The sequence below is a fragment of the Simochromis diagramma genome, unplaced genomic scaffold (genome assembly GCF_900408965.1).
Source record: "Simochromis diagramma unplaced genomic scaffold, fSimDia1.1 OVJJ01000313.1, whole genome shotgun sequence".
NCBI classification, from domain to species: Eukaryota; Metazoa; Chordata; class Actinopteri; order Cichliformes; family Cichlidae; genus Simochromis; species Simochromis diagramma.
In genome coordinates this window covers 1,481,936-1,505,095 of record NW_024387372.1, presented here as the reverse complement: position 1 = coordinate 1,505,095, position 23,160 = coordinate 1,481,936, and the positions used below count along the sequence as shown (strand labels likewise).

Sequence of the window (23,160 nt, the reverse complement as noted above, 5' to 3'; positions counted from 1 at the left end):
TATGTCTTTGTAAATAATATGTATTTATATATAGGATATGTTTGATATAAAATAATGGTGTTAATACATATATGCATTGCGTTTACATCAAAGGCAGAGCCCGGCAAACAACAGAAGGCAGAGCCCGGCAAACAATAGTCTAAATTAGGATCCTAGCTTTGGGAGTTAGGGGTAGGGGTTAAAATCCCCTTTGTTTGAAGCAGTAGGAAGGACTTTAACCTTCGACGTCCGGTTTACAAGACCGGCGCTCTGGCGCTGAGCTACTAGTGCAGTATCATTCAAGGATTTTGTTTTCTAGTCAGCCGCTGAGAGGGGCGAGGACGAGAAAGAGGAAGAAGTAAAGGAAAGACGCAATCTGTCCAATAATAACGAACGGGTGTTCAACGGGCATGCCTCCAATCCAGGTGAGAATGGCGACATCTGCAACTAAAAGTCAGAAGAGGAATTGCGTAATGGGACGGAAGGTTAAGCCCCGTTGTTTTGAGGTGTGAAGAATAGGAACAACTATCAAGACAAGGATTGAGAACAAGAGGGCGAGAACCCCGCCAAGTTTATTAGGAATTGAGCGGAGGATGGCGTAGGCAAATAGGAAGTACCATTCGGGTTTAATATGAGGCGGGGTAACTAGGGGGTTTGCAGGGGTAAAGTTGTCGGGGTCACCAAGCAGGTTGGGGGAGAAGAGGGCGAGAGAAATGAGGGTAATTAAAAGAATTGCGAAGCCTAATAAGTCTTTGTAAGAGAAGTAAGGGTGGAAAGAGATTTTGTCGGCGTCTGAGTTTAGGCCTGTGGGGTTGTTGGATCCGGTTTCGTGGAGAAAAATAAGGTGAACTATTGTTGCGGCTGCAATAATGAAGGGAAGGAGGAAGTGGAAGGCGAAGAAGCGGGTTAGGGTGGCGTTGTCTACGGAAAAGCCTCCTCAGATTCATTGGACTAAAGAATTGCCAATATAAGGGACTGCGGAGAGAAGGTTTGTAATGACAGTGGCGCCTCAGAACGATATTTGGCCTCATGGGAGGACGTAACCTACAAAAGCCGTTATCATGGTTAAAAGGAGGAGAATTACTCCAATGTTTCAGGTTTCTTTATAGAGGTATGAGCCGTAGTATAGGCCTCGGCCGATGTGGAGATAAATACAAATGAAGAAAAAGGATGCGCCGTTAGCGTGCATATTTCGGATGAGTCAGCCGTAATTAACATCACGACAGATGTGGGCAACGGAGGAAAAGGCGGTGGCGATATCGGAGGTGTAGTGTATGGCTAGGAAAAGGCCTGTCAGGATTTGGGCAGCTAGACAGAGTCCTAGCAGGGAGCCAAAGTTTCATCAAACAGAGATGTTTGAAGGAGCTGGGAGATCAACTAGTGCGTCGTTTGCGATTTTTAGGAGGGGGTGGGTTTTTCGGAGGTTGGCCATTTGTTTTTGTAGTTGAATAACAACGGTGGTTTTTCAAGTCATTAGTCCTGGTTAAAGTCCTGGCAGAAACTATGGTTTATATTATGTTTATATTCTTATTAGGGTTGGTGTTAGGTCTTGCGGCGGTTGCATCTAATCCTTCGCCGTATTTTGCGGCGCTAGGGCTGGTTGCGGTAGCAGGAATGGGGTGTGGGGTGTTGGTGGGGCATGGGGGGTCTTTTTTATCTTTAATTTTATTTTTGATTTACTTGGGGGGGATACTAGTAGTATTTGCATATTCGGCAGCATTGGCTGCTGAGCCTTATCCTGAGGGTTGAGGGAGTTGGCCTGTTTTGGGGGTAATAGTGGCGTATGTATTAGGGGTGGGTGTGGCAGCGGTGTTTTTTTGAGGGGGGTGATACGAGGGGGCTTGGGTGTCTGCTGATGAGTTTGTTGAGTTTTCGGTTTTTCGGGGGGATGTTGGAGGGGTAGCCTTGATGTACTCAATGGGTGGGGGTGTTTTGGTGATAGGGGCCTGAGTGTTGTTGTTAACGTTGTTTGTGGTGTTGGAGTTGACGCGGGGTTTAAGTCGAGGGGCCCTTCGAGCTGTTTAATAAAGTAGCAGTAGAAGAGCTAAACCGAAGGTGAAGAAAAAGAGGGAAAGATAGGTTTTGATCATGCCCTGTTGAATGTTATTAGTTGTTGTAATTAGAGGGAGGTTCAGGGTAGCAGTTGTTTTTGGGCCAATTTTTTCTAGTCAGGTTTGGTCGACTGTTTGGGAGGCGATGGTTTGCCCTAAGACCAGGTTTAGTTTAGGGACGAGGCGATGAACGACTATTGGGAAGAAACCTAATATATTAGAAAAATGGTGGGGAGAAAGGTTTGGTGTTGGCTTGTATTGTTTGTTGGTTAGTGAGGCGAGCTCTAGTGCGGTGAGAAGGCCAATAATGGTCACTGTTAGGGCGGCAGCTTTGAGAAGGAAAGGCATGGATATAACTGGTGTTTTTAGGGGGGTAATATTGGAGGTAATTAGGAGACCGGCGATAACACTTCCTCAGGCTAGGCGTTTGATGGGGTTAATAACTGTTGAATTATTTTCGTTAATTGGGGAAAGGGGGTTGAAGCGGGGGTGGCCTATTGAGACGAAAAAAATCACTCGAAGGCTGTAGACAGCGGTGAAGGAAGTGGCTAGGAGGGTGAGGAAGAGGGCTCAGGCGTTTAGGTAAGATGTGTTTAAGGCTTCAATAATAGCATCTTTTGAAAAGAAGCCTGCTAAGAAGGGGGTTCCTGTAAGAGCTAGGCTTCCGATGGTCAAGCAGGAAGATGTGAAAGGGGTCAGGTGATGTATTCCTCCCATTTTCCGGATGTCTTGTTCGTCGTTTAGGCTATGGATAATAGACCCTGAGCAGAGGAAGAGTATGGCTTTAAAGAATGCGTGGGTGCAGATGTGAAGGAAGGCAAGTTGAGGTTGGTTAAGCCCAATTGTCACTATTATTAGTCCCAGTTGACTGGAGGTTGAGAAAGCAACGATTTTTTTGATATCATTTTGGGTGAGGGCGCAGGTTGCGGTAAAGAGGGTTGTGAGGGCCCCTAAGCAAAGGCAAATGGTTAGGGCAGTTTGGTTGTTTTCTAGTATTGGGCTTATGCGGATGAGGAGGAAGATGCCTGCTACGACCATGGTGCTTGAATGCAGTAGGGCAGAGACCGGTGTAGGACCTTCTATGGCAGAAGGAAGCCAGGGGTGGAGGCCGAATTGAGCGGACTTACCAGTGGCAGCAATGATGAGGCCAATGAGGGGGTAAGTCAGGTCAAAGTCTTTGGATAAAGTAAATATTTGTTGCATTTCTCAGGAGTTAAGGGAGGTTGCAATTCAGGCTATAGCAAAAATTAGTCCAATGTCTCCTACTCGGTTGTAGACTACTGCCTGAAGGGCAGCGGTGTTTGCGTCTGCACGGCCATATCATCAGCCGATGAGAAGAAAAGATATAATTCCGACACCCTCTCAGCCGATGAACAGCTGAAATATATTGTTTGCGGTAACAAGGATAATCATGGCAATAAGGAAGATCAGTAGATATTTAAAAAACCGGTTTATGTTCGGGTCGGCGTGTATATATCAGGAGGCAAACTCTAGGATTGACCAGGTGACATAAAGGGCAACGGGGGTGAAGATAATTGAGTAGATATCAAATTTGAGACTAATATTAATATCAAAGGTGTGGGTGTTTATTCAAGTTCAGCTGGTAATAATTGTCTCTGCGCCTTCGTTAAGGAAGAGGCAGAGAGGGAGGATGCTAGTAAAGAAGGCTCATTTTACTGCTGTTTTAACTTGGGTTAGTGCTCAGTTGGGAGGGAGGGGGGTGGGGGAGAAGGAGGTAAGGATGGGGGATGTAAGTAATAAGAAAATAAGAATTAGACTGGTGGTTATTATGGTGGAGGTGAGGTGCATAGCTGCTACTTGGATTTGCACCAAGAGTTTTTGGTTCCTAAGACCAACGGATGAGCTGTTATCCTTTAGAAGCGGGGCGAGTGAGCTCAGGAGTTTAACCTAAGAGGCAAAAATTAGCAGTCTTTGTTGTTGTCAACCTCTCTCGGTGGATAAGGGGATTTTGACCTCTATCTTTAGAATCACAATCTAATGTTTTTGTTAAACTATATCTACAGGCGGTCCACCCTCAAATTAATTCGGGCTTAGAGATTAGAAGAATTAGGGGGAGGAGATGAAGGGCTAGGAGGAGGTGTTCTCGGGAGTGTGTTGGGTCGAGGGAAATAATATGTGCTGGCAGGGGCCCCCGTTGTGTTATAAGAAATATGTACAGGGAGTAGCCTGCAGTAATTAGGGTCCCAGCCCCTGTGAGTGCAATTGTTCATCAGGATCAGTGGAATAAGGAGGTAATGATTATGAGTTCTCCTATTAGATTTGGAAGAGGAGGGAGGGCAAGGTTTGCAAGGCTGGCGATGAACCATCATGCGGTTGTTAGAGGTAAAACCATTTGGAGTCCTCGGGCTAGTACTATGGTTCGGCTGTGGGTTCGTTCGTAATTTGTGTTAGCAAGGCAAAAAAGGGCGGAGGAAGTCAGACCGTGTGCGATTATTAGAATGAGAGCACCTGTGAAACCTCAGGGGGTTTGGATTAGAATACCTGCTGCTACGAGCCCCATATGGCTTACTGAGGAGTAGGCAATTAGGGACTTTAAGTCTGTTTGGCGGAGGCAGATTGAACCTGTTATAATCACCCCTCAGAGGGCGAAGATAATGAAGGGGTAGCTGAGTTCTTTGGTGAGGGGTTCCAGTATAATTATTATTCGTATTATTCCGTAGCCCCCTAGTTTTAGTAAGACTGCGGCTAGAACCATGGAGCCGGCGATTGGGGCTTCAACGTGTGCTTTAGGTAGCCAGAGATGGACCCCATAGAGGGGTATTTTTACTAGGAAGGCGAGTAAGCAACCGGCTCATCATAGTTTGTCGGCGAAAGAAGAGAGTTGTAGGGAGGGGGCGTATTGTAGTGTTAGAAGGGATAGAGTGCCAGTGCTGTTTTGGAGCAGTAGGAGGGCGACAAGCAAAGGGAGCGAGCCTGCTAGTGTATAAAATAGGAAATAAGTGCCCGCGTTTAGTCGTTCTGTTTGATTACCTCAACGAGTAATAATTACAAGGGTCGGAATAAGGGTAGCCTCAAATATAATATAAAATATAATGACTTCGGTTGCGCCGAAGGCTATAATGAGGAAGATTTGTAAGGATGTAAGGAGGGTAATGTAGGTTCGTTGGCGGGAGGAAGGCTCGGACGCTGTGTGGTTTTGGCTTGCAAGGATTATCAGGGGGAGAAGTCAACAGGTTAGTGCGAGAAGGGGGGTGGAGAGGGGGTCCGTTGCTATGTAAGGGTTGAGGAAAGATCAGCCTGATTCTGCGGATGATTTTAGTCAGGCTAGGCTAGTTAAGGAAATGATTAAACTGTAAGAAAGGGCGGTGGATCAGAGGTGTTTGGCTGGAATGGCTCAAATAGTGGGAATAAGCATAATAGTAGGGAGGAGAATTTTTAGCATTGTAGAAGATTTAGGTTTTGGAGTCGGTCTGTCCCGTGGGTGCGGGCAGTGGCAACGAGCAGTGCGAGGCCGGCGCTTGCTTCACAGGCTGAGAAAGCCAGGAGAAGTATGGGGGAGGCTGAAAAGTTGGCGGAGTTAAGTTGAAGGGTTCATATGGAGAGGGCAATAAAGAGTGAGAGTATTATGCCTTCTAAACATAGGAGGGCGGAAAGAAGGTGGGTTCGGTGGAATGCCAGGCCTGCTAGGCCTAGAAGAAAGGTAGAGGAAAAGGCGAAATGTGTAGGGGTCATTAGGCGGCTATGGACTTTAACCATAAGCTTTTGAGCCGAAATCAAGGGTTTTTCTTAAACTAACAGCCTATTCAGCCCATTCTAGGCCGCCTTGAATTCATTCATAAATTAGGCCGAGGGTTAATAATACAAGAACAGCGAAGGCTCAAGTGAATGTTATGAGAGGGGAAGAAAGTTGATCACCTCAGGGAAGGGGAAGGAGCAGTGCAATTTCCAAATCGAATAAGAGGAAAAGGATTGCAACGAGGAAGAAGCGAAGGGAGAAGGGCAGACGAGCGGAGCCCAGGGGATCAAAGCCACATTCATAGGGTGAAAGTTTTTCATGGTCAGGTGTTATTTGGGGAAGTCAAAAAGAAACAATAGCGAGGATAGTGGAAAGGGTAATAGAAATAATGAGTATGGTTGTGATTAAGTTCATTATCTTTCCTTGGGCTTTAACCAAGACTAGGTGATTGGAAGTCACAGGTACTAGCTTTAATACTAGAAAGATATGAGCCTCATCAGTAAATTGAGATGTAGAGGAATAGTCAGACAACGTCTACAAAGTGTCAGTATCAGGCGGCTGCTTCAAAACCGAAGTGGTGTTCAGAGGTAAAATGATATAGGCTTTGTCGTAGAAGGCAGATGGCCAGGAAGGTAGAGCCAATGATTACGTGAAGTCCGTGGAAGCCGGTTGCCACGAAGAAGGTGGAGCCGTAAACTCCGTCTGCAATAGTGAAGGGGGCCTCGTAGTATTCTATTGCTTGAAGAAAGGTAAAGTAGAAGCCTAGAAGAATGGTTAAGGTGAGGGACTGGATTGCTTCTTTTCGATGCCCTTCTATGATGCTGTGGTGTGCTCAGGTGACTGTTACCCCTGAGGCTAGTAGGACGGCTGTGTTGAGCAGGGGGACTTCGAAGGGGTCTAGGGGAGTAATTCCTGTGGGGGGTCAGCAGCCCCCTAGTTCTGGAGTGGGGGCGAGGCTAGCGTGATAGAAGGCTCAGAAGAAACCTAGGAAGAAGAAAACTTCTGAGGTAATAAAGAGAATTATCCCGTATCGAAGGCCTTTTTGGACAGGAGGGGTGTGGTGCCCTTGGAATGTTCCTTCTCGGACGATATCCCGTCACCACTGATATATAGTTAGGAGAAGAAGGATAAGACCTAGGGTTAATAAGGTTATATTATTGAAGTGCATTCAGATTGCTAAACCGGAGGTTAGTAGAAGGGCGCCTACTGCGCCTGTTAGGGGTCATGGGCTGGGGTCAACTATGTGATATGCGTGTACTTGATGGGCCATTAAACGTTTTCTTGTAGGTAGAGGCTTAAGAGAAGGACAAAGACATAGGCTTGAATTATGGCCACTGCAACTTCTAGAAGGGTCAGGAGGAACAGCAGGGCTGCGGTCAGAATAGCCACTGTAGGTATAAGGGGGGTGAGGACGAAGGCGGCGGTAGCGATGAGTTGAATTAAAAGGTGACCGGCTGTAAGGTTTGCGGTCAATCGTACGCCAAGTGCGAGGGGGCGAATAAATAGGCTAATTGTCTCGATAATAATTAGAACAGGAATTAGGAGGGTGGGGGTACCTTCTGGTAAGAGGTGGCCTAGGGCATGGGTAGGCTGGTTTCGCATGCCAATAATAACTGTTGCAAGTCAGAGGGGGACGGCGAAGGCCATATTGAGGGAGAGTTGTGTTGTAGGGGTAAAGGTGTAGGGCAGGAGGCCCAGTATATTTAAGGTAATGAGGAAAAGTATAAGGGAGGCGAGAAGGGCTGCTCATTTATGGCCTCCTAAGCTCAGAGGCTGAAAAATTTGTTGGGTAAAGCGGTTAATAAACCATCCTTGGAGTGTGACGAGGCGGTTGTTTAGTCAACGTGGGGTAGGTTTGGGGTAGAGGATTCAGGGTAAGCTGAGGGCAAGGGCAATGAGGGGGACTCCCAGGTATGTGGGGCTCATAAATTGGTCAAAAAAGCTTAGTATCATGGTCAACTTCAGGGTTCTGTTTTGGGTTTCTCTGTGCTTTGGAGCGTTGGGTCGTTTGGGAAGGTGTGTGCTAGAACTTTTGGGGGAATGACTGTTAGGAAGACTAATCAGGAGAAGACTAGAATAGCAAATCAAGGTGCGGGGTTAAGTTGTGGCATTTCGCTAGGGGTGGGCGGGAGTCACCAGTCTTTAGCTTAAAAGGCTAACGCTATTCCCTATTTAGCTTCTTAGCGAAGCGTCTTCAAGTATTAAGGAGGATCAGTTTTCAAAGTGTTCTAGCGGGACCGCTTCTACCACAATAGGTATAAAGCTGTGGTTTGCGCCGCAAATTTCAGAGCATTGGCCATAAAAGATTCCGGGGCGGGATGCAATAAATGCTGTTTGGTTTAAGCGCCCTGGGACGGCGTCTATTTTTACCCCTAGACTTGGGACGGCTCAGGAGTGAAGTACATCTTCGGCAGAAATTAGGACCCGAATGGGGGATTCAACTGGTACCGCTATTCGATGGTCTGCTTCTAGAAGGCGAAATTGGCCCGGGGCTAAGTCTTGTGTGGGAATTATGTATGAGTCAAAGCCGAGGTCTTCATAGTCAGTATACTCGTAACTTCAGTATCATTGGTGGCCTATTGCTTTAATTGTAAGATGGGGGTCGTTGATTTCATCTATAAGGTAAAGAATGCGTAGGGAGGGGAGGGCGATGAGAATTAGAATAATAGCTGGGAGCAGGGTTCAAATGATTTCGATTTCTTGTGAGTCTAGGATAAATTTATTAGTTAGCTTGGTTGTTACTATAGCCACAATAATATAAAGCACGAATGTGCTAATTAAAAAAACAATTATTAAGGCATGGTCGTGGAAGTGAAGAAGTTCTTCTATTACAGGTGAAGCTGCATCTTGAAAACCTAGTTGAGAGGGATGGGCCATTGTTGTAAGACACGCGGGGCTCAAACCCGCAATTTTGCCTTGACAAGGCAATGTAATAATCAGTTTTACTAGTGTCTTATGAAGAAAGTGACAGAGTGGTTATGTGGCTGGCTTGAAACTAGTTTATGGGGGTTCAATTCCTCCCTTTCTCGTTAGTGGAGGTTTGAGGGGGTGGAAGCAGGTTTTTCGTAGTTTAATCAAGCTTGTTGAACTTGGACGAAGGCAGGCTCTTCGAAGGTGTGATAAGGAGGAGGGCAGCCGTGAAGTCATTCTACGTTTGTTGCTGTGAGTTCCACTGATGAAACTTCTCGTTTAGCGGCGAATGCTTCTCAAATAATAAATAAAAACATAATTACTGCGATGAGGGAGATTATTGAGCCGATGGAAGATACTGTGTTTCAAAGGGTGTAGGCGTCGGGGTAGTCGGAGTATCGGCGAGGTATTCCTGCCAACCCCAGGAAATGTTGGGGGAAGAAAGTTATATTAACGCCAGCAAACATTACTCCAAAATGAATTTTGGTTCAGGTGTCGTGGAGCGTGTATCCTGAGAACAAAGGGAATCAGTGTACGAAGCCGGCAACGATGGCAAATACGGCTCCTATAGAGAGGACATAGTGGAAGTGGGCAACGACGTAATATGTGTCGTGGAGCATAATATCTAGAGAAGAATTGGCTAGGACAATCCCGGTTAGTCCCCCGACTGTAAAGAGGAAAATGAAGCCGAGTGCCCATAAGAGTGGAGTTTCTCATTTAATTGAGCCGCCGTGCAGAGTGGCCAGTCAGCTGAAGACTTTTACTCCGGTTGGGATGGCAATAATCATTGTGGCGGAAGTAAAGTAGGCTCGAGTGTCTACGTCCATTCCTACAGTAAACATGTGATGAGCTCAGACAATAAACCCTAGGAGGCCAATGGCCATTATGGCTCAGACCATTCCCATGTACCCGAAGGGTTCTTTTTTACCCGCGTAGTACGCAACAATGTGTGAGATTATACCAAAGCCAGGGAGGATTAGGATGTAGACTTCAGGGTGACCGAAGAATCAGAATAAATGTTGGTAGAGGATGGGGTCTCCTCCTCCGGCAGGGTCAAAGAAGGTTGTGTTAAGGTTTCGGTCTGTGAGAAGCATTGTGATGCCGGCAGCAAGTACGGGCAGGGACAATAAAAGCAATACTGCGGTAATTAGGACGGACCACACAAATAGAGGTGTTTGGTACTGAGAGATGGCAGGGGGTTTCATGTTAATAATTGTTGTAATAAAATTAATTGCGCCAAGAATAGATGACACCCCGGCTAAATGAAGGGAGAAGATGGTTAAATCGACAGAAGGCCCCGCGTGGGCGAGATTGCCTGAGAGTGGGGGGTAAACAGTCCATCCTGTGCCGGCCCCTGCTTCGACCCCGGAAGAGGCGAGGAGGAGGAGGAATGAGGGGGGAAGGAGTCAGAAGCTTATATTATTTATTCGAGGGAAGGCTATGTCGGGCGCACCAATCATAAGAGGCACTAGTCAGTTACCAAAGCCTCCAATCATAATTGGCATTACTATAAAGAAAATTATTACAAAAGCATGTGCTGTAACAATTACATTATAAATCTGGTCGTCTCCGAGGAGAGCGCCGGGTTGGCTTAGTTCTGCCCGAATTAGGAGGCTAAGTGCGGTTCCTACTATTCCGGCTCAAGCACCAAATACTAGATAGAGGGTGCCGATGTCTTTGTGATTAGTTGAGAAGAATCAACGTGTGATTGCCACAGGTAAGATGGCTGAGTGACAAGCGGTGGATTGTAGCCCCACGCACAGAGGCTCAAATCCTCTTCTTATCAAGCCTCGAGGTGTTCTACATGTCAGATTGCAAATCCGAAGTAGCAGGTTAGACCCTGCCGGGGCTTTCCCCCGCCCTTTTAGAGGCGGGCGGGGGAAAGGTTAGACAGATGCTTGTTGGTTTAAGCGCTTAGCTGTTAACTAAGAGTTTGTAGGATCGAGGCCTTCCTGTCTAGTAAGGCTTTAGCTTAATTAAAGTGTCTGTTTTGCATACAGAAGATGTGGGTTAGTGTCCTGCAAGTTTTAGCAGGGGCTGGGAGATTTTCACTCCCGCTTAGGACTTTGAAGGTCCTTGGTCTGGGTGCTATCCTAAGCCCCTTAGGAGGTTAATAAAGCGGAGATGGCAGGGGTGAGAGGCAGGAGACAAATTGTTATTGCAGTGGAAGTGGCGAGGGGGTAGGTTAGTTGGGTGGAAGGTAAGCGTCAGGGGGTTGAACCTGTGAGGTTGTTAGGGGAAATAGTAAGGGTCATTGCGTAAGAGAGGCGTAGGTAAAAATACAGGCTAAGTAGGGCTGAAAGGGCAGCTAAGGTTGCGGTGGGAGCAAGCCCTTGTTTGGTTAATTCTTGAAGAATTAGTCATTTTGGTATGAAACCTGTAAGAGGGGGGAGGCCCCCTAGGGAGAGTAGAATGAGAGGTGTGAGGGCTGTCAGGGCGGGGGCTTTTGCTCAGGATGTGGCAAGGGTGTTGATATTTGTAGATTTGTTGAGTTTAAATACAAGGAATGTTGAGAATGTTATAATGAGATAGGTTAGAAGGGTAAGGAGGGTGATGGAGGGGGAGAATTGTAAAATCAGGATTATTCAGCCTAAGTGGGCGATTGATGAATATGCAAGAATTTTGCGGAGCTGTGTTTGGTTTAACCCGCCTCAGCCCCCAATAAGTGTAGATGTAAGACCTAAAATAATAAGGAGTGTTGAGTTTGAAGGTTGAAGTTGAAGAATTAGGGCGAAGGGGGCAAGTTTTTGTCAGGTTGAAAGAATTAAGCCTGTGGTGAGGTCCAGGCCTTGCAGAACTTCGGGGAGCCAAGCATGAAGAGGGGCTAGGCCAATTTTGAGAGCAAGAGCAAGGGTAATTATGGCACTTGGGAGGGGGTGCGTAATTTGTTGAATTTCTCATTGGCCTGTTAGTCAGGAGTTAGTTACACTTGCAAATAGAAGGGTAGCTGCAGCAGCAGCTTGCGTCAAAAAATATTTGGTTGTAGCTTCGACTGCGCGTGGGTGGTGATGTTGGGCTATTAGGGGGATAATGGCTAGTGTGTTTATTTCAAGGCCTATTCAGGCGAGAAGTCAGTGGGAGCTAGCAAATGTAATTGTTGTGCCAAGGCCTAAGCCAAAAAGAAGAATGGCTAAGATGTAAGGGTTCATTAGTAAAGGAAAGAGTTTAACCAACATGTTTGGGGTATGGGCCCAAAAGCTTATTTAGCTGACTTTACTAGGAAGTGGTGTAGTGGAAGCACTAAGAGTTTTGATCTCTTCAGGCAGGGTTCAAGTCCCTTCTTTCTAAGGAGTTGGAGGGACTTTAACCCTCATGGTTCACTCTATCAAAGTGGCCCTTTACTTCAGGCACAGCTCCGGGTTATAGTTGTGGGGGTAGGCCTGTTAGTGCAATTGGGAGGGAGAGGTGTCAGACTACCAGGGCAAGGGTTAGTGGTAGGAAGTTTTTTCAAATTAGGTGCATGAGTTGGTCATAACGAAAGCGTGGGTAGGAGGCACGAACTCATAGGAAGAGGACGGAGAGAAGAGTTGCTTTAATTATAAGGTTTGTTGTTGTAATTTCGGGGGCGGTGTGAAAGACAGAGGCGCCTAGGAATAGAGTAGCAGAAAGAGTATTTATTAGGAGAATGTTGGCATATTCAGCGAGGAAAAAAAGGGCGAAAGGCCCTCCTGCGTACTCTACGTTAAAGCCGGAGACGAGTTCGGACTCACCTTCTGTGAGGTCAAAAGGGGCTCGGTTTGTTTCTGCAAGTGTGGAAATGTATCATATAGCGGCTAAAGGCCAGGCAGGGAGGATTAGTCAGACACTTTCTTGGGCGACGCTAAATGTTTGTAGGGTGAAGCCCCCGGTAAAAATAATAGCATTAAGAAGGATTAGTCCTAGGCTAACTTCATAGGAAATAGTTTGTGCCACGGCTCGAAGGGCCCCGATTAAGGCGTATTTTGAATTGGAGGCTCATCCTGAGCCTAGAATAGAATAAACTGCTAGACTGGAGAGGGCAAGGATAAAGAGAATACCGAGGTTGAGGTCTGCTATTGGGAAGGGGAGGGGTATTGGAGTTCAAAGGGTGAGGGCCAGGGTAAGGGCTAGTATGGGGGTAAAGAGAAAGAGTATGGGGGAGGAGGTGGAAGGTCGAACGGGTTCTTTTATAAAGAGTTTAAGTCCGTCTGCAATTGGTTGGAGGAGGCCGTAGGGGCCTACAATGTTTGGGCCTTTCCGTAATTGTATGTAGCCGAGGACTTTTCGTTCGACGAGCGTGAGGAGTGCAACGGCTAGAAGGACAAATACGATAAGGATTAAGGGGTTGAGGATGGATGAAACTAGTGTTGAGAGCATAGTTAAAGGGAGGACTTGAACCTCCGTGGAAAGGGCTTAGGTCTTTTGCAATGTCCGGGCTCTGCCACTTTAACAAGCCCTTTTCTAGGGCTAGGGGATACGCCCTTTTATCTATTTTAGTTGACTTCAATAGATGAGGGGGAGGCATGTTGGGAACAGAGGCCTCTTCTTTTCGGTCCTTTCGTACTAGAAAAGATCGTGACATAGATAGAAACTGACCTGGATTACTCCGGTCTGAACTCAGATCACGTAGGACTTTAATCGTTGAACAAACGAACCCTTAATAGCGGCTGCACCATTAGGATGTCCTGATCCAACATCGAGGTCGTAAACCCTCTTGTCGATATGGGCTCTAAAAGAGGATTGCGCTGTTATCCCTAGGGTAACTCGGTTCGTTGATCGGCTATGTGCCGGATCTTATTGGTCAGAAGTTCTGTTACTTGGAGTTGTGGTTCTAGGTTGTGGGGGCAGTGTGCTCCCGGTCCACATGGGGGTTTTTTGTTTCCCCGCGGTCGCCCCAACCAAAGACATTAGAACAGGGGCCCAATGAGTTTTGTCCTTTATTTGAGGGGTGTTTAACATGGTCTGTTCTGGCGTCTAAAGCTCCATAGGGTCTTCTCGTCTTATGTTGGTATCCCCGCTTCTGCACGGGGGAATCAATTTCATTGACTGGAAAAAGGAGACAGTTAAGCCCTCGTTATGCCATTCATACAGGTCTTCATTTAAAAGACAAGTGATTGCGCTACCTTTGCACGGTCAAAATACCGCGGCCGTTAAACTTATAGTCACAGGGCAGGCGGGACCTCTTATATTTAGGGGTTCAAGAGGCGATGTTTTTGGTAAACAGGCGAGGCTTGTGTTTGCCGAGTTCCTTCTTTTTCTTTTAGTCTTTCCCGATTTGCACACCAGTGTGGGGTTAACGGTGGAGAGCTAGGGGGTTTTCTAGTTGTTTGTTTTTTGCCTAGGGCCCTCTTTGTTTTGGGGTCGTTAATGGTCGGTGAAGGTTTCGTTCCGAGTTACACTTGTGCGGGGAGAGAAGGGTACTCTTATTACTCATATTAGCATAAACGCTTCCATAGTTTTATGGAACGGCCTGGTAGGCTTAAGGGGGGTGAAATTGTGTTGTCTTTATTAGAAGGCTGGTTAGGTAATGCTCGAGCTTTAACGCTTTCTGGCTAGGTGGCTGCTTTTAGGCCCACTAGGACATTGAGCCTTTAAGTTTGTTGTGATTTTTACCCTCCTTGGAAAGTTGTATCTTGTTTCAAAGGGGCTGTACCCCCTTTGACTAACTCCTTTAACTTCTTTTGTTCGGTGTGAAGGCCTTAGGCCAAGGGGAATGGAGAATTTAAAGGGCTGAACTTTTATTCAGTTTTCAGGCAACCAGCTATAACTAGGCTCGGTAGGTCTGTCACCTCTACTCGAAGTTCTTCCCACTCTTTTGCCACAGAGACGGGGTGGTCCTATAAATTAGACTGCCTTGGAGTAGCTCGCTTAGTTTCGGGGTATCAAACTATAATGCTTTTTGCTTGAGGTTTTCTGGCTAAATCATGATGCAAAAGGTACAAGGGGCAATCTCTGCTTTTTAGTGCTTTACTGGGTTATTTCATTACTCTTTCAGCTTTCCCTTGCGGTACTTTCTCTGTTGCTCCTGGGTCCTTTTTCGTCGCCCGTACTTAGGTGGGAAAATGGTTTGTTGTAGAGAGAATGGTGTGTTTGGGGGTATACGTAGGGTTGATTTTGGGGTTGATGGGTGGGCTAGCTGTTGGGCGTCAGGGTGGCTCGATTTGCACGGGCGACTTCTCAGTGTAAGGGAGATGCTTTTCTGGCTTAGCTACACTCTGGTTTTTCCAAGTACACCTTCCGGTACACTTACCATGTTACGACTTGTCTCCCCTTTACCGGTAAAATATATTATTTATAGGATGTTGTTGGCTTGGGGAGAGTGACGGGCGGTGTGTGCGCGCTTCAGGGCCGATTTCAGCGGAACGCTCTATTTTCTGCTTACTGCTAAATCCTCCTTCTAATGCATGTTTCATTACATTGTTCGTATTCCCTGTGGGAGGGAATGTAGCCCATTTCTTCCCCTCTCATATGCTACACCTCGACCTGGCGTTTTGAGTTGTGCTAGTTTTGCTTACTGTGGTACCTTCATAGGGTAAGCTGACGACGGCGGTATATAGACGGAAAGAACAAGAGAGGGTGAGGTTTAACGGGGGTTATCGGTTCTAGAACAGGCTCCTCTAGGTGGATCTAAAGCACCGCCAAGTCCTTTGGGTTTTAAGCTAGTGCTCGTAGTACCCGGGCGGATAGTGGGTGTAGGGGACTATCAAGGTTTAGGGCTGGGCATAGTGGGGTATCTAATCCCAGTTTGTTTCGCAGCTTTCGTGGGGTCGGGGGTATAAAGCCACTTTCGTAGTGGGGCTTCTTGCTCTCGGATACGTATAACAGTTCTGAGGGCGTTCGGCTTTAGTTTAAAAACTTCCTAACCACTCTTTACGCCGATGTCTATCAACTTGAGCCTCTCGTATAACCGCGGTGGCTGGCACGAGTTTTACCGGCCCTCTTGGCTTTAACTAAGTCAAGTTTTCACTCATGGCTTAATGTCTATCACTGCTGAGTTCCCTTGAGGGTGTGGCTAAGCAAGGTGTCATGGGCTGTGGGAAGTGTGCCTGATACCAGCTCCTTGTTTCCGGGCAGAAAACTGTGGGCATTCTCACAGGGGGGCGGAGACTTGCATGTGTAAGTTTAGCCAAAGCTGATAGTAAAGTCAGGACCAAGCCTTTGTGCCTACGGGACCTTTCTAGGGCCCGTCTTAACATCTTCAGTGTTATGCTTTAGTTAAGCTACGCTAGCATGTGCAATATTGCAATAGTATAATATACACATCAACTAATATATGAATAACAAACATGTCTGTACATAACGAGTGCGAAAAACACTTCTAGAGCTTTTCCTGTTTCCGGGGGGTTTACAGGAGTCTTAGAGATCTTAGGAGTTTAGGGGGGTAGGGGGGGTTTAACGCGCAGAAACCGGGGGTGATAATAGGGAAGTTTGGGGAAAATTTAATATCTGATTAAACTTTATGCTCATGATATCAGTTATGCAATTCTTCTATCAATATCTTATCACCATTCATACTATTTCCTTTAGGCAAGGAAAATGTACACCCTTGTCTGTCATATCTGTATGCACTCTGAGATGTCAAATGAAAGGAAAAAAAAAAAGAGAACCCCCCACACGCTGGAAAGAACGCCCGGCATGGTGGGTAACGAGGAGTATGTATTACCACCATTAACTTATGCAAGCGTCGATGAAAGTATGAGGGATTATAACAATTATTGAACCTGAAATAGGAACCAGATGCCAGGAATAGTTCACTAAGTGAAACCCCCACGAATAATTGTCCTTGACCTTCAAGAACCGTTGGCATTAAGGAATCAACTGATGGTGGGCTCTTACTACATTAAATATGGGAAATGAATAGGATGGTGGGTACTTGGTATATCTTAACTATGTGAGAGGTGTGATCGGTCTTAAACTATCGTTCCGCAATTTATAAATAATTATTGGAAAATATTCAGTTGTGGTTTATGTACTTCTTAGTTGAAATGTTGTTGACAAATATGTGGTAAATTAATCTATGTCTTTGTAAATAATATGTATTTATATATAGGATATGTTTGATATAAAATAATGGTGTTAATACATATATGCATTGCGTTTACATCAAAGGCAGAGCCCGGCAAACAACAGAAGGCAGAGCCCGGCAAACAATAGTCTAAATTAGGATCCTAGCTTTGGGAGTTAGGGGTAGGGGTTAAAATCCCCTTTGTTTGAAGCAGTAGGAAGGACTTTAACCTTCGACGTCCGGTTTACAAGACCGGCGCTCTGGCGCTGAGCTACTAGTGCAGTATCATTCAAGGATTTTGTTTTCTAGTCAGCCGCTGAGAGGGGCGAGGACGAGAAAGAGGAAGAAGTAAAGGAAAGACGCAATCTGTCCAATAATAACGAACGGGTGTTCAACGGGCATGCCTCCAATCCAGGTGAGAATGGCGACATCTGCAACTAAAAGTCAGAAGAGGAATTGCGTAATGGGACGGAAGGTTAAGCCCCGTTGTTTTGAGGTGTGAAGAATAGGAACAACTATCAAGACAAGGATTGAGAACAAGAGGGCGAGAACCCCGCCAAGTTTATTAGGAATTGAGCGGAGGATGGCGTAGGCAAATAGGAAGTACCATTCGGGTTTAATATGAGGCGGGGTAACTAGGGGGTTTGCAGGGGTAAAGTTGTCGGGGTCACCAAGCAGGTTGGGGGAGAAGAGGGCGAGAGAAATGAGGGTAATTAAAAGAATTGCGAAGCCTAATAAGTCTTTGTAAGAGAAGTAAGGGTGGAAAGAGATTTTGTCGGCGTCTGAGTTTAGGCCTGTGGGGTTGTTGGATCCGGTTTCGTGGAGAAAAATAAGGTGAACTATTGTTGCGGCTGCAATAATGAAGGGAAGGAGGAAGTGGAAGGCGAAGAAGCGGGTTAGGGTGGCGTTGTCTACGGAAAAGCCTCCTCAGATTCATTGGACTAAAGAATTGCCAATATAAGGGACTGCGGAGAGAAGGTTTGTAATGACAGTGGCGCCTCAGAACGATATTTGGCCTCATGGGAGGACGTAACCTACAAAAGCCGTTATCATGGTTAAAAGGAGGAGAATTACTCCAATGTTTCAGGTTTCTTTATAGAGGTATGAGCCGTAGTATAGGCCTCGGCCGATGTGGAGATAAATACAAATGAAGAAAAAGGATGCGCCGTTAGCGTGCATATTTCGGATGAGTCAGCCGTAATTAACATCACGACAGATGTGGGCAACGGAGGAAAAGGCGGTGGCGATATCGGAGGTGTAGTGTATGGCTAGGAAAAGGCCTGTCAGGATTTGGGCAGCTAGACAGAGTCCTAGCAGGGAGCCAAAGTTTCATCAAACAGAGATGTTTGAAGGAGCTGGGAGATCAACTAGTGCGTCGTTTGCGATTTTTAGGAGGGGGTGGGTTTTTCGGAGGTTGGCCATTTGTTTTTGTAGTTGAATAACAACGGTGGTTTTTCAAGTCATTAGTCCTGGTTAAAGTCCTGGCAGAAACTATGGTTTATATTATGTTTATATTCTTATTAGGGTTGGTGTTAGGTCTTGCGGCGGTTGCATCTAATCCTTCGCCGTATTTTGCGGCGCTAGGGCTGGTTGCGGTAGCAGGAATGGGGTGTGGGGTGTTGGTGGGGCATGGGGGGTCTTTTTTATCTTTAATTTTATTTTTGATTTACTTGGGGGGGATACTAGTAGTATTTGCATATTCGGCAGCATTGGCTGCTGAGCCTTATCCTGAGGGTTGAGGGAGTTGGCCTGTTTTGGGGGTAATAGTGGCGTATGTATTAGGGGTGGGTGTGGCAGCGGTGTTTTTTTTGAGGGGGGTGATACGAGGGGGCTTGGGTGTCTGCTGATGAGTTTGTTGAGTTTTCGGTTTTTCGGGGGGATGTTGGAGGGGTAGCCTTGATGTACTCAATGGGTGGGGGTGTTTTGGTGATAGGGGCCTGAGTGTTGTTGTTAACGTTGTTTGTGGTGTTGGAGTTGACGCGGGGTTTAAGTCGAGGGGCCCTTCGAGCTGTTTAATAAAGTAGCAGTAGAAGAGCTAAACCGAAGGTGAAGAAAAAGAGGGAAAGATAGGTTTTGATCATGCCCTGTTGAATGTTATTAGTTGTTGTAATTAGAGGGAGGTTCAGGGTAGCAGTTGTTTTTGGGCCAATTTTTTCTAGTCAGGTTTGGTCGACTGTTTGGGAGGCGATGGTTTGCCCTAAGACCAGGTTTAGTTTAGGGACGAGGCGATGAACGACTATTGGGAAGAAACCTAATATATTAGAAAAATGGTGGGGAGAAAGGTTTGGTGTTGGCTTGTATTGTTTGTTGGTTAGTGAGGCGAGCTCTAGTGCGGTGAGAAGGCCAATAATGGTCACTGTTAGGGCGGCAGCTTTGAGAAGGAAAGGCATGGATATAACTGGTGTTTTTAGGGGGGTAATATTGGAGGTAATTAGGAGACCGGCGATAACACTTCCTCAGGCTAGGCGTTTGATGGGGTTAATAACTGTTGAATTATTTTCGTTAATTGGGGAAAGGGGGTTGAAGCGGGGGTGGCCTATTGAGACGAAAAAAATCACTCGAAGGCTGTAGACAGCGGTGAAGGAAGTGGCTAGGAGGGTGAGGAAGAGGGCTCAGGCGTTTAGGTAAGATGTGTTTAAGGCTTCAATAATAGCATCTTTTGAAAAGAAGCCTGCTAAGAAGGGGGTTCCTGTAAGAGCTAGGCTTCCGATGGTCAAGCAGGAAGATGTGAAAGGGGTCAGGTGATGTATTCCTCCCATTTTCCGGATGTCTTGTTCGTCGTTTAGGCTATGGATAATAGACCCTGAGCAGAGGAAGAGTATGGCTTTAAAGAATGCGTGGGTGCAGATGTGAAGGAAGGCAAGTTGAGGTTGGTTAAGCCCAATTGTCACTATTATTAGTCCCAGTTGACTGGAGGTTGAGAAAGCAACGATTTTTTTGATATCATTTTGGGTGAGGGCGCAGGTTGCGGTAAAGAGGGTTGTGAGGGCCCCTAAGCAAAGGCAAATGGTTAGGGCAGTTTGGTTGTTTTCTAGTATTGGGCTTATGCGGATGAGGAGGAAGATGCCTGCTACGACCATGGTGCTTGAATGCAGTAGGGCAGAGACCGGTGTAGGACCTTCTATGGCAGAAGGAAGCCAGGGGTGGAGGCCGAATTGAGCGGACTTACCAGTGGCAGCAATGATGAGGCCAATGAGGGGGTAAGTCAGGTCAAAGTCTTTGGATAAAGTAAATATTTGTTGCATTTCTCAGGAGTTAAGGGAGGTTGCAATTCAGGCTATAGCAAAAATTAGTCCAATGTCTCCTACTCGGTTGTAGACTACTGCCTGAAGGGCAGCGGTGTTTGCGTCTGCACGGCCATATCATCAGCCGATGAGAAGAAAAGATATAATTCCGACACCCTCTCAGCCGATGAACAGCTGAAATATATTGTTTGCGGTAACAAGGATAATCATGGCAATAAGGAAGATCAGTAGATATTTAAAAAACCGGTTTATGTTCGGGTCGGCGTGTATATATCAGGAGGCAAACTCTAGGATTGACCAGGTGACATAAAGGGCAACGGGGGTGAAGATAATTGAGTAGATATCAAATTTGAGACTAATATTAATATCAAAGGTGTGGGTGTTTATTCAAGTTCAGCTGGTAATAATTGTCTCTGCGCCTTCGTTAAGGAAGAGGCAGAGAGGGAGGATGCTAGTAAAGAAGGCTCATTTTACTGCTGTTTTAACTTGGGTTAGTGCTCAGTTGGGAGGGAGGGGGGTGGGGGAGAAGGAGGTAAGGATGGGGGATGTAAGTAATAAGAAAATAAGAATTAGACTGGTGGTTATTATGGTGGAGGTGAGGTGCATAGCTGCTACTTGGATTTGCACCAAGAGTTTTTGGTTCCTAAGACCAACGGATGAGCTGTTATCCTTTAGAAGCGGGGCGAGTGAGCTCAGGAGTTTAACCTAAGAGGCAAAAATTAGCAGTCTTTGTTGTTGTCAACCTCTCTCGGTGGATAAGGGGATTTTGACCTCTATCTTTAGAATCACAATCTAATGTTTTTGTTAAACTATATCTACAGGCGGTCCACCCTCAAATTAATTCGGGCTTAGAGATTAGAAGAATTAGGGGGAGGAGATGAAGGGCTAGGAGGAGGTGTTCTCGGAAGTGTGTTGGGTCGAGGGAAATAATATGTGCTGGCAGGGGCCCCCGTTGTGTTATAAGAAATATGTACAGGGAGTAGCCTGCAGTACTTAGGGTCCCAGCCCCTGTGAGTGCAATTGTTCATCAGGATCAGTGGAATAAAAGGAGGTAATGATTATGAGTTCTCACTATTAGATTTGGAAGAGGAGGGAGGGGCAAGGTTTGCAGGTGGCGATGAACCATCATGCGGTTGTTAGAGGTAAAACCAATTTGGAGTCCTCGGCTAGTACTATGGTTCGGCTGTGGGTTCGTTCGTAATTTTGGTTAGCAAGGCAAAAAAGGGCGGAGGAAGTTCAGACCGTGTGCGATTATTAGAATGAGAGCACCTGTGAAACCTCAGGGGGTTTGGATTAGAAGACCTGCTGCTACGGAGCCCCATATGGCTTACTGAGGAGTAGGCAATTAGGGACTTTAAGTCTGTTTGGCGGAGGCAGAGATTGAACCTGTTATAATCACCCCTCAGAGGGCGAAGATAATGAAGGGGTAGCTGAGTTCTTTGGTGAGGGGTTCCAGTATAATTATTATTCGTATTATTCCGTAGCCCCCTAGTTTTAGTAAGACTGCGGCTAGAACCATGGAGCCGGCGATTGGGGCTTCAACGTGTGCTTTAGGTAGCCAGAGATGGACCCCATAGAGGGGTATTTTTACTAGGAAGGCGAGTAAGCAACCGGCTCATCATAGTTTGTCGGCGAAAGAAGAGAGTTGTAGGGAGGGGGCGTATTGTAGTGTTAGAAGGGATAGAGTGCCAGTGCTGTTTTGGAGCAGTAGGAGGGCGACAAGCAAAGGGAGCGAGCCTGCTAGTGTATAAAATAGGAAATAAGTGCCCGCGTTTAGTCGTTCTGTTTGATTACCTCAACGAGTAATAATTACAAGGGTCGGAATAAGGGTAGCCTCAAATATAATATAAAATATAATGACTTCGGTTGCGCCGAAGGCTATAATGAGGAAGATTTGTAAGGATGTAAGGAGGGTAATGTAGGTTCGTTGGCGGGAGGAAGGCTCGGACGCTGTGTGGTTTTGGCTTGCAAGGATTATCAGGGGGAGAAGTCAACAGGTTAGTGCGAGAAGGGGGGTGGAGAGGGGGTCCGTTGCTATGTAAGGGTTGAGGAAAGATCAGCCTGATTCTGCGGATGATTTTAGTCAGGCTAGGCTAGTTAAGGAAATGATTAAACTGTAAGAAAGGGCGGTGGATCAGAGGTGTTTGGCTGGAATGGCTCAAATAGTGGGAATAAGCATAATAGTAGGGAGGAGAATTTTTAGCATTGTAGAAGATTTAGGTTTTGGAGTCGGTCTGTCCCGTGGGTGCGGGCAGTGGCAACGAGCAGTGCGAGGCCGGCGCTTGCTTCACAGGCTGAGAAAGCCAGGAGAAGTATGGGGGAGGCTGAAAAGTTGGCGGAGTTAAGTTGAAGGGTTCATATGGAGAGGGCAATAAAGAGTGAGAGTATTATGCCTTCTAAACATAGGAGGGCGGAAAGAAGGTGGGTTCGGTGGAATGCCAGGCCTGCTAGGCCTAGAAGAAAGGTAGAGGAAAAGGCGAAATGTGTAGGGGTCATTAGGCGGCTATGGACTTTAACCATAAGCTTTTGAGCCGAAATCAAGGGTTTTTCTTAAACTAACAGCCTATTCAGCCCATTCTAGGCCGCCTTGAATTCATTCATAAATTAGGCCGAGGGTTAATAATACAAGAACAGCGAAGGCTCAAGTGAATGTTATGAGAGGGGAAGAAAGTTGATCACCTCAGGGAAGGGGAAGGAGCAGTGCAATTTCCAAATCGAATAAGAGGAAAAGGATTGCAACGAGGAAGAAGCGAAGGGAGAAGGGCAGACGAGCGGAGCCCAGGGGATCAAAGCCACATTCATAGGGTGAAAGTTTTTCATGGTCAGGTGTTATTTGGGGAAGTCAAAAAGAAACAATAGCGAGGATAGTGGAAAGGGTAATAGAAATAATGAGTATGGTTGTGATTAAGTTCATTATCTTTCCTTGGGCTTTAACCAAGACTAGGTGATTGGAAGTCACAGGTACTAGCTTTAATACTAGAAAGATATGAGCCTCATCAGTAAATTGAGATGTAGAGGAATAGTCAGACAACGTCTACAAAGTGTCAGTATCAGGCGGCTGCTTCAAAACCGAAGTGGTGTTCAGAGGTAAAATGATATAGGCTTTGTCGTAGAAGGCAGATGGCCAGGAAGGTAGAGCCAATGATTACGTGAAGTCCGTGGAAGCCGGTTGCCACGAAGAAGGTGGAGCCGTAAACTCCGTCTGCAATAGTGAAGGGGGCCTCTCGTATTCTATTGCTTGAAGAAAGGTAAAGTAGAAGCCTAGAAGAATGGTTAAGGTGAGGGACTGGATTGCTTCTTTTCGATGCCCTTCTA

General features: G+C 46.3%; 3 protein-coding genes and 7 pseudogenes across 3 annotated transcripts; all 10 read right to left on the bottom strand.

The window, feature by feature from the left end:
• Positions 1–270: 270 nt before the first annotated feature.
• Positions 271–2,457, bottom strand: LOC120719327 (annotated as a pseudogene).
• Positions 271–3,932, bottom strand: LOC120719330 (NADH-ubiquinone oxidoreductase chain 5-like). The gene is given in 2 exon segments (XM_040008455.1): positions 271–2,630; positions 2,633–3,932. Coding segments are annotated over 2 exon segments (741 nt in total). The 5' UTR covers positions 3,234–3,932; the 3' UTR covers positions 271–2,490.
• A 120-nt stretch (positions 3,933–4,052) lies between these two features.
• Positions 4,053–5,433, bottom strand: LOC120719325 (annotated as a pseudogene).
• Positions 5,434–6,212: 779 nt separating this feature from the next.
• Positions 6,213–7,689, bottom strand: LOC120719334 (annotated as a pseudogene).
• Positions 7,690–7,913: 224 nt separating this feature from the next.
• On the bottom strand, positions 7,914–8,625 carry LOC120719336 (annotated as a pseudogene).
• A 55-nt stretch (positions 8,626–8,680) lies between these two features.
• On the bottom strand, positions 8,681–12,110 carry LOC120719354 (annotated as a pseudogene).
• LOC120719338 (NADH-ubiquinone oxidoreductase chain 1-like) lies at positions 8,681–14,760 on the bottom strand. The gene is given in 1 exon segment (XM_040008462.1): positions 8,681–14,760. A coding segment is annotated over 1 exon segment (537 nt). The 5' UTR covers positions 12,973–14,760; the 3' UTR covers positions 8,681–12,435.
• A 2,121-nt stretch (positions 14,761–16,881) lies between these two features.
• On the bottom strand, positions 16,882–18,360 carry LOC120719328 (annotated as a pseudogene).
• LOC120719331 (NADH-ubiquinone oxidoreductase chain 5-like) lies at positions 16,882–20,544 on the bottom strand. The gene is given in 2 exon segments (XM_040008456.1): positions 16,882–19,242; positions 19,245–20,544. Coding segments are annotated over 2 exon segments (741 nt in total). The 5' UTR covers positions 19,846–20,544; the 3' UTR covers positions 16,882–19,102.
• Positions 20,545–20,664: 120 nt separating this feature from the next.
• On the bottom strand, positions 20,665–23,150 carry LOC120719323 (annotated as a pseudogene).
• Positions 23,151–23,160: the final 10 nt, after the last annotated feature.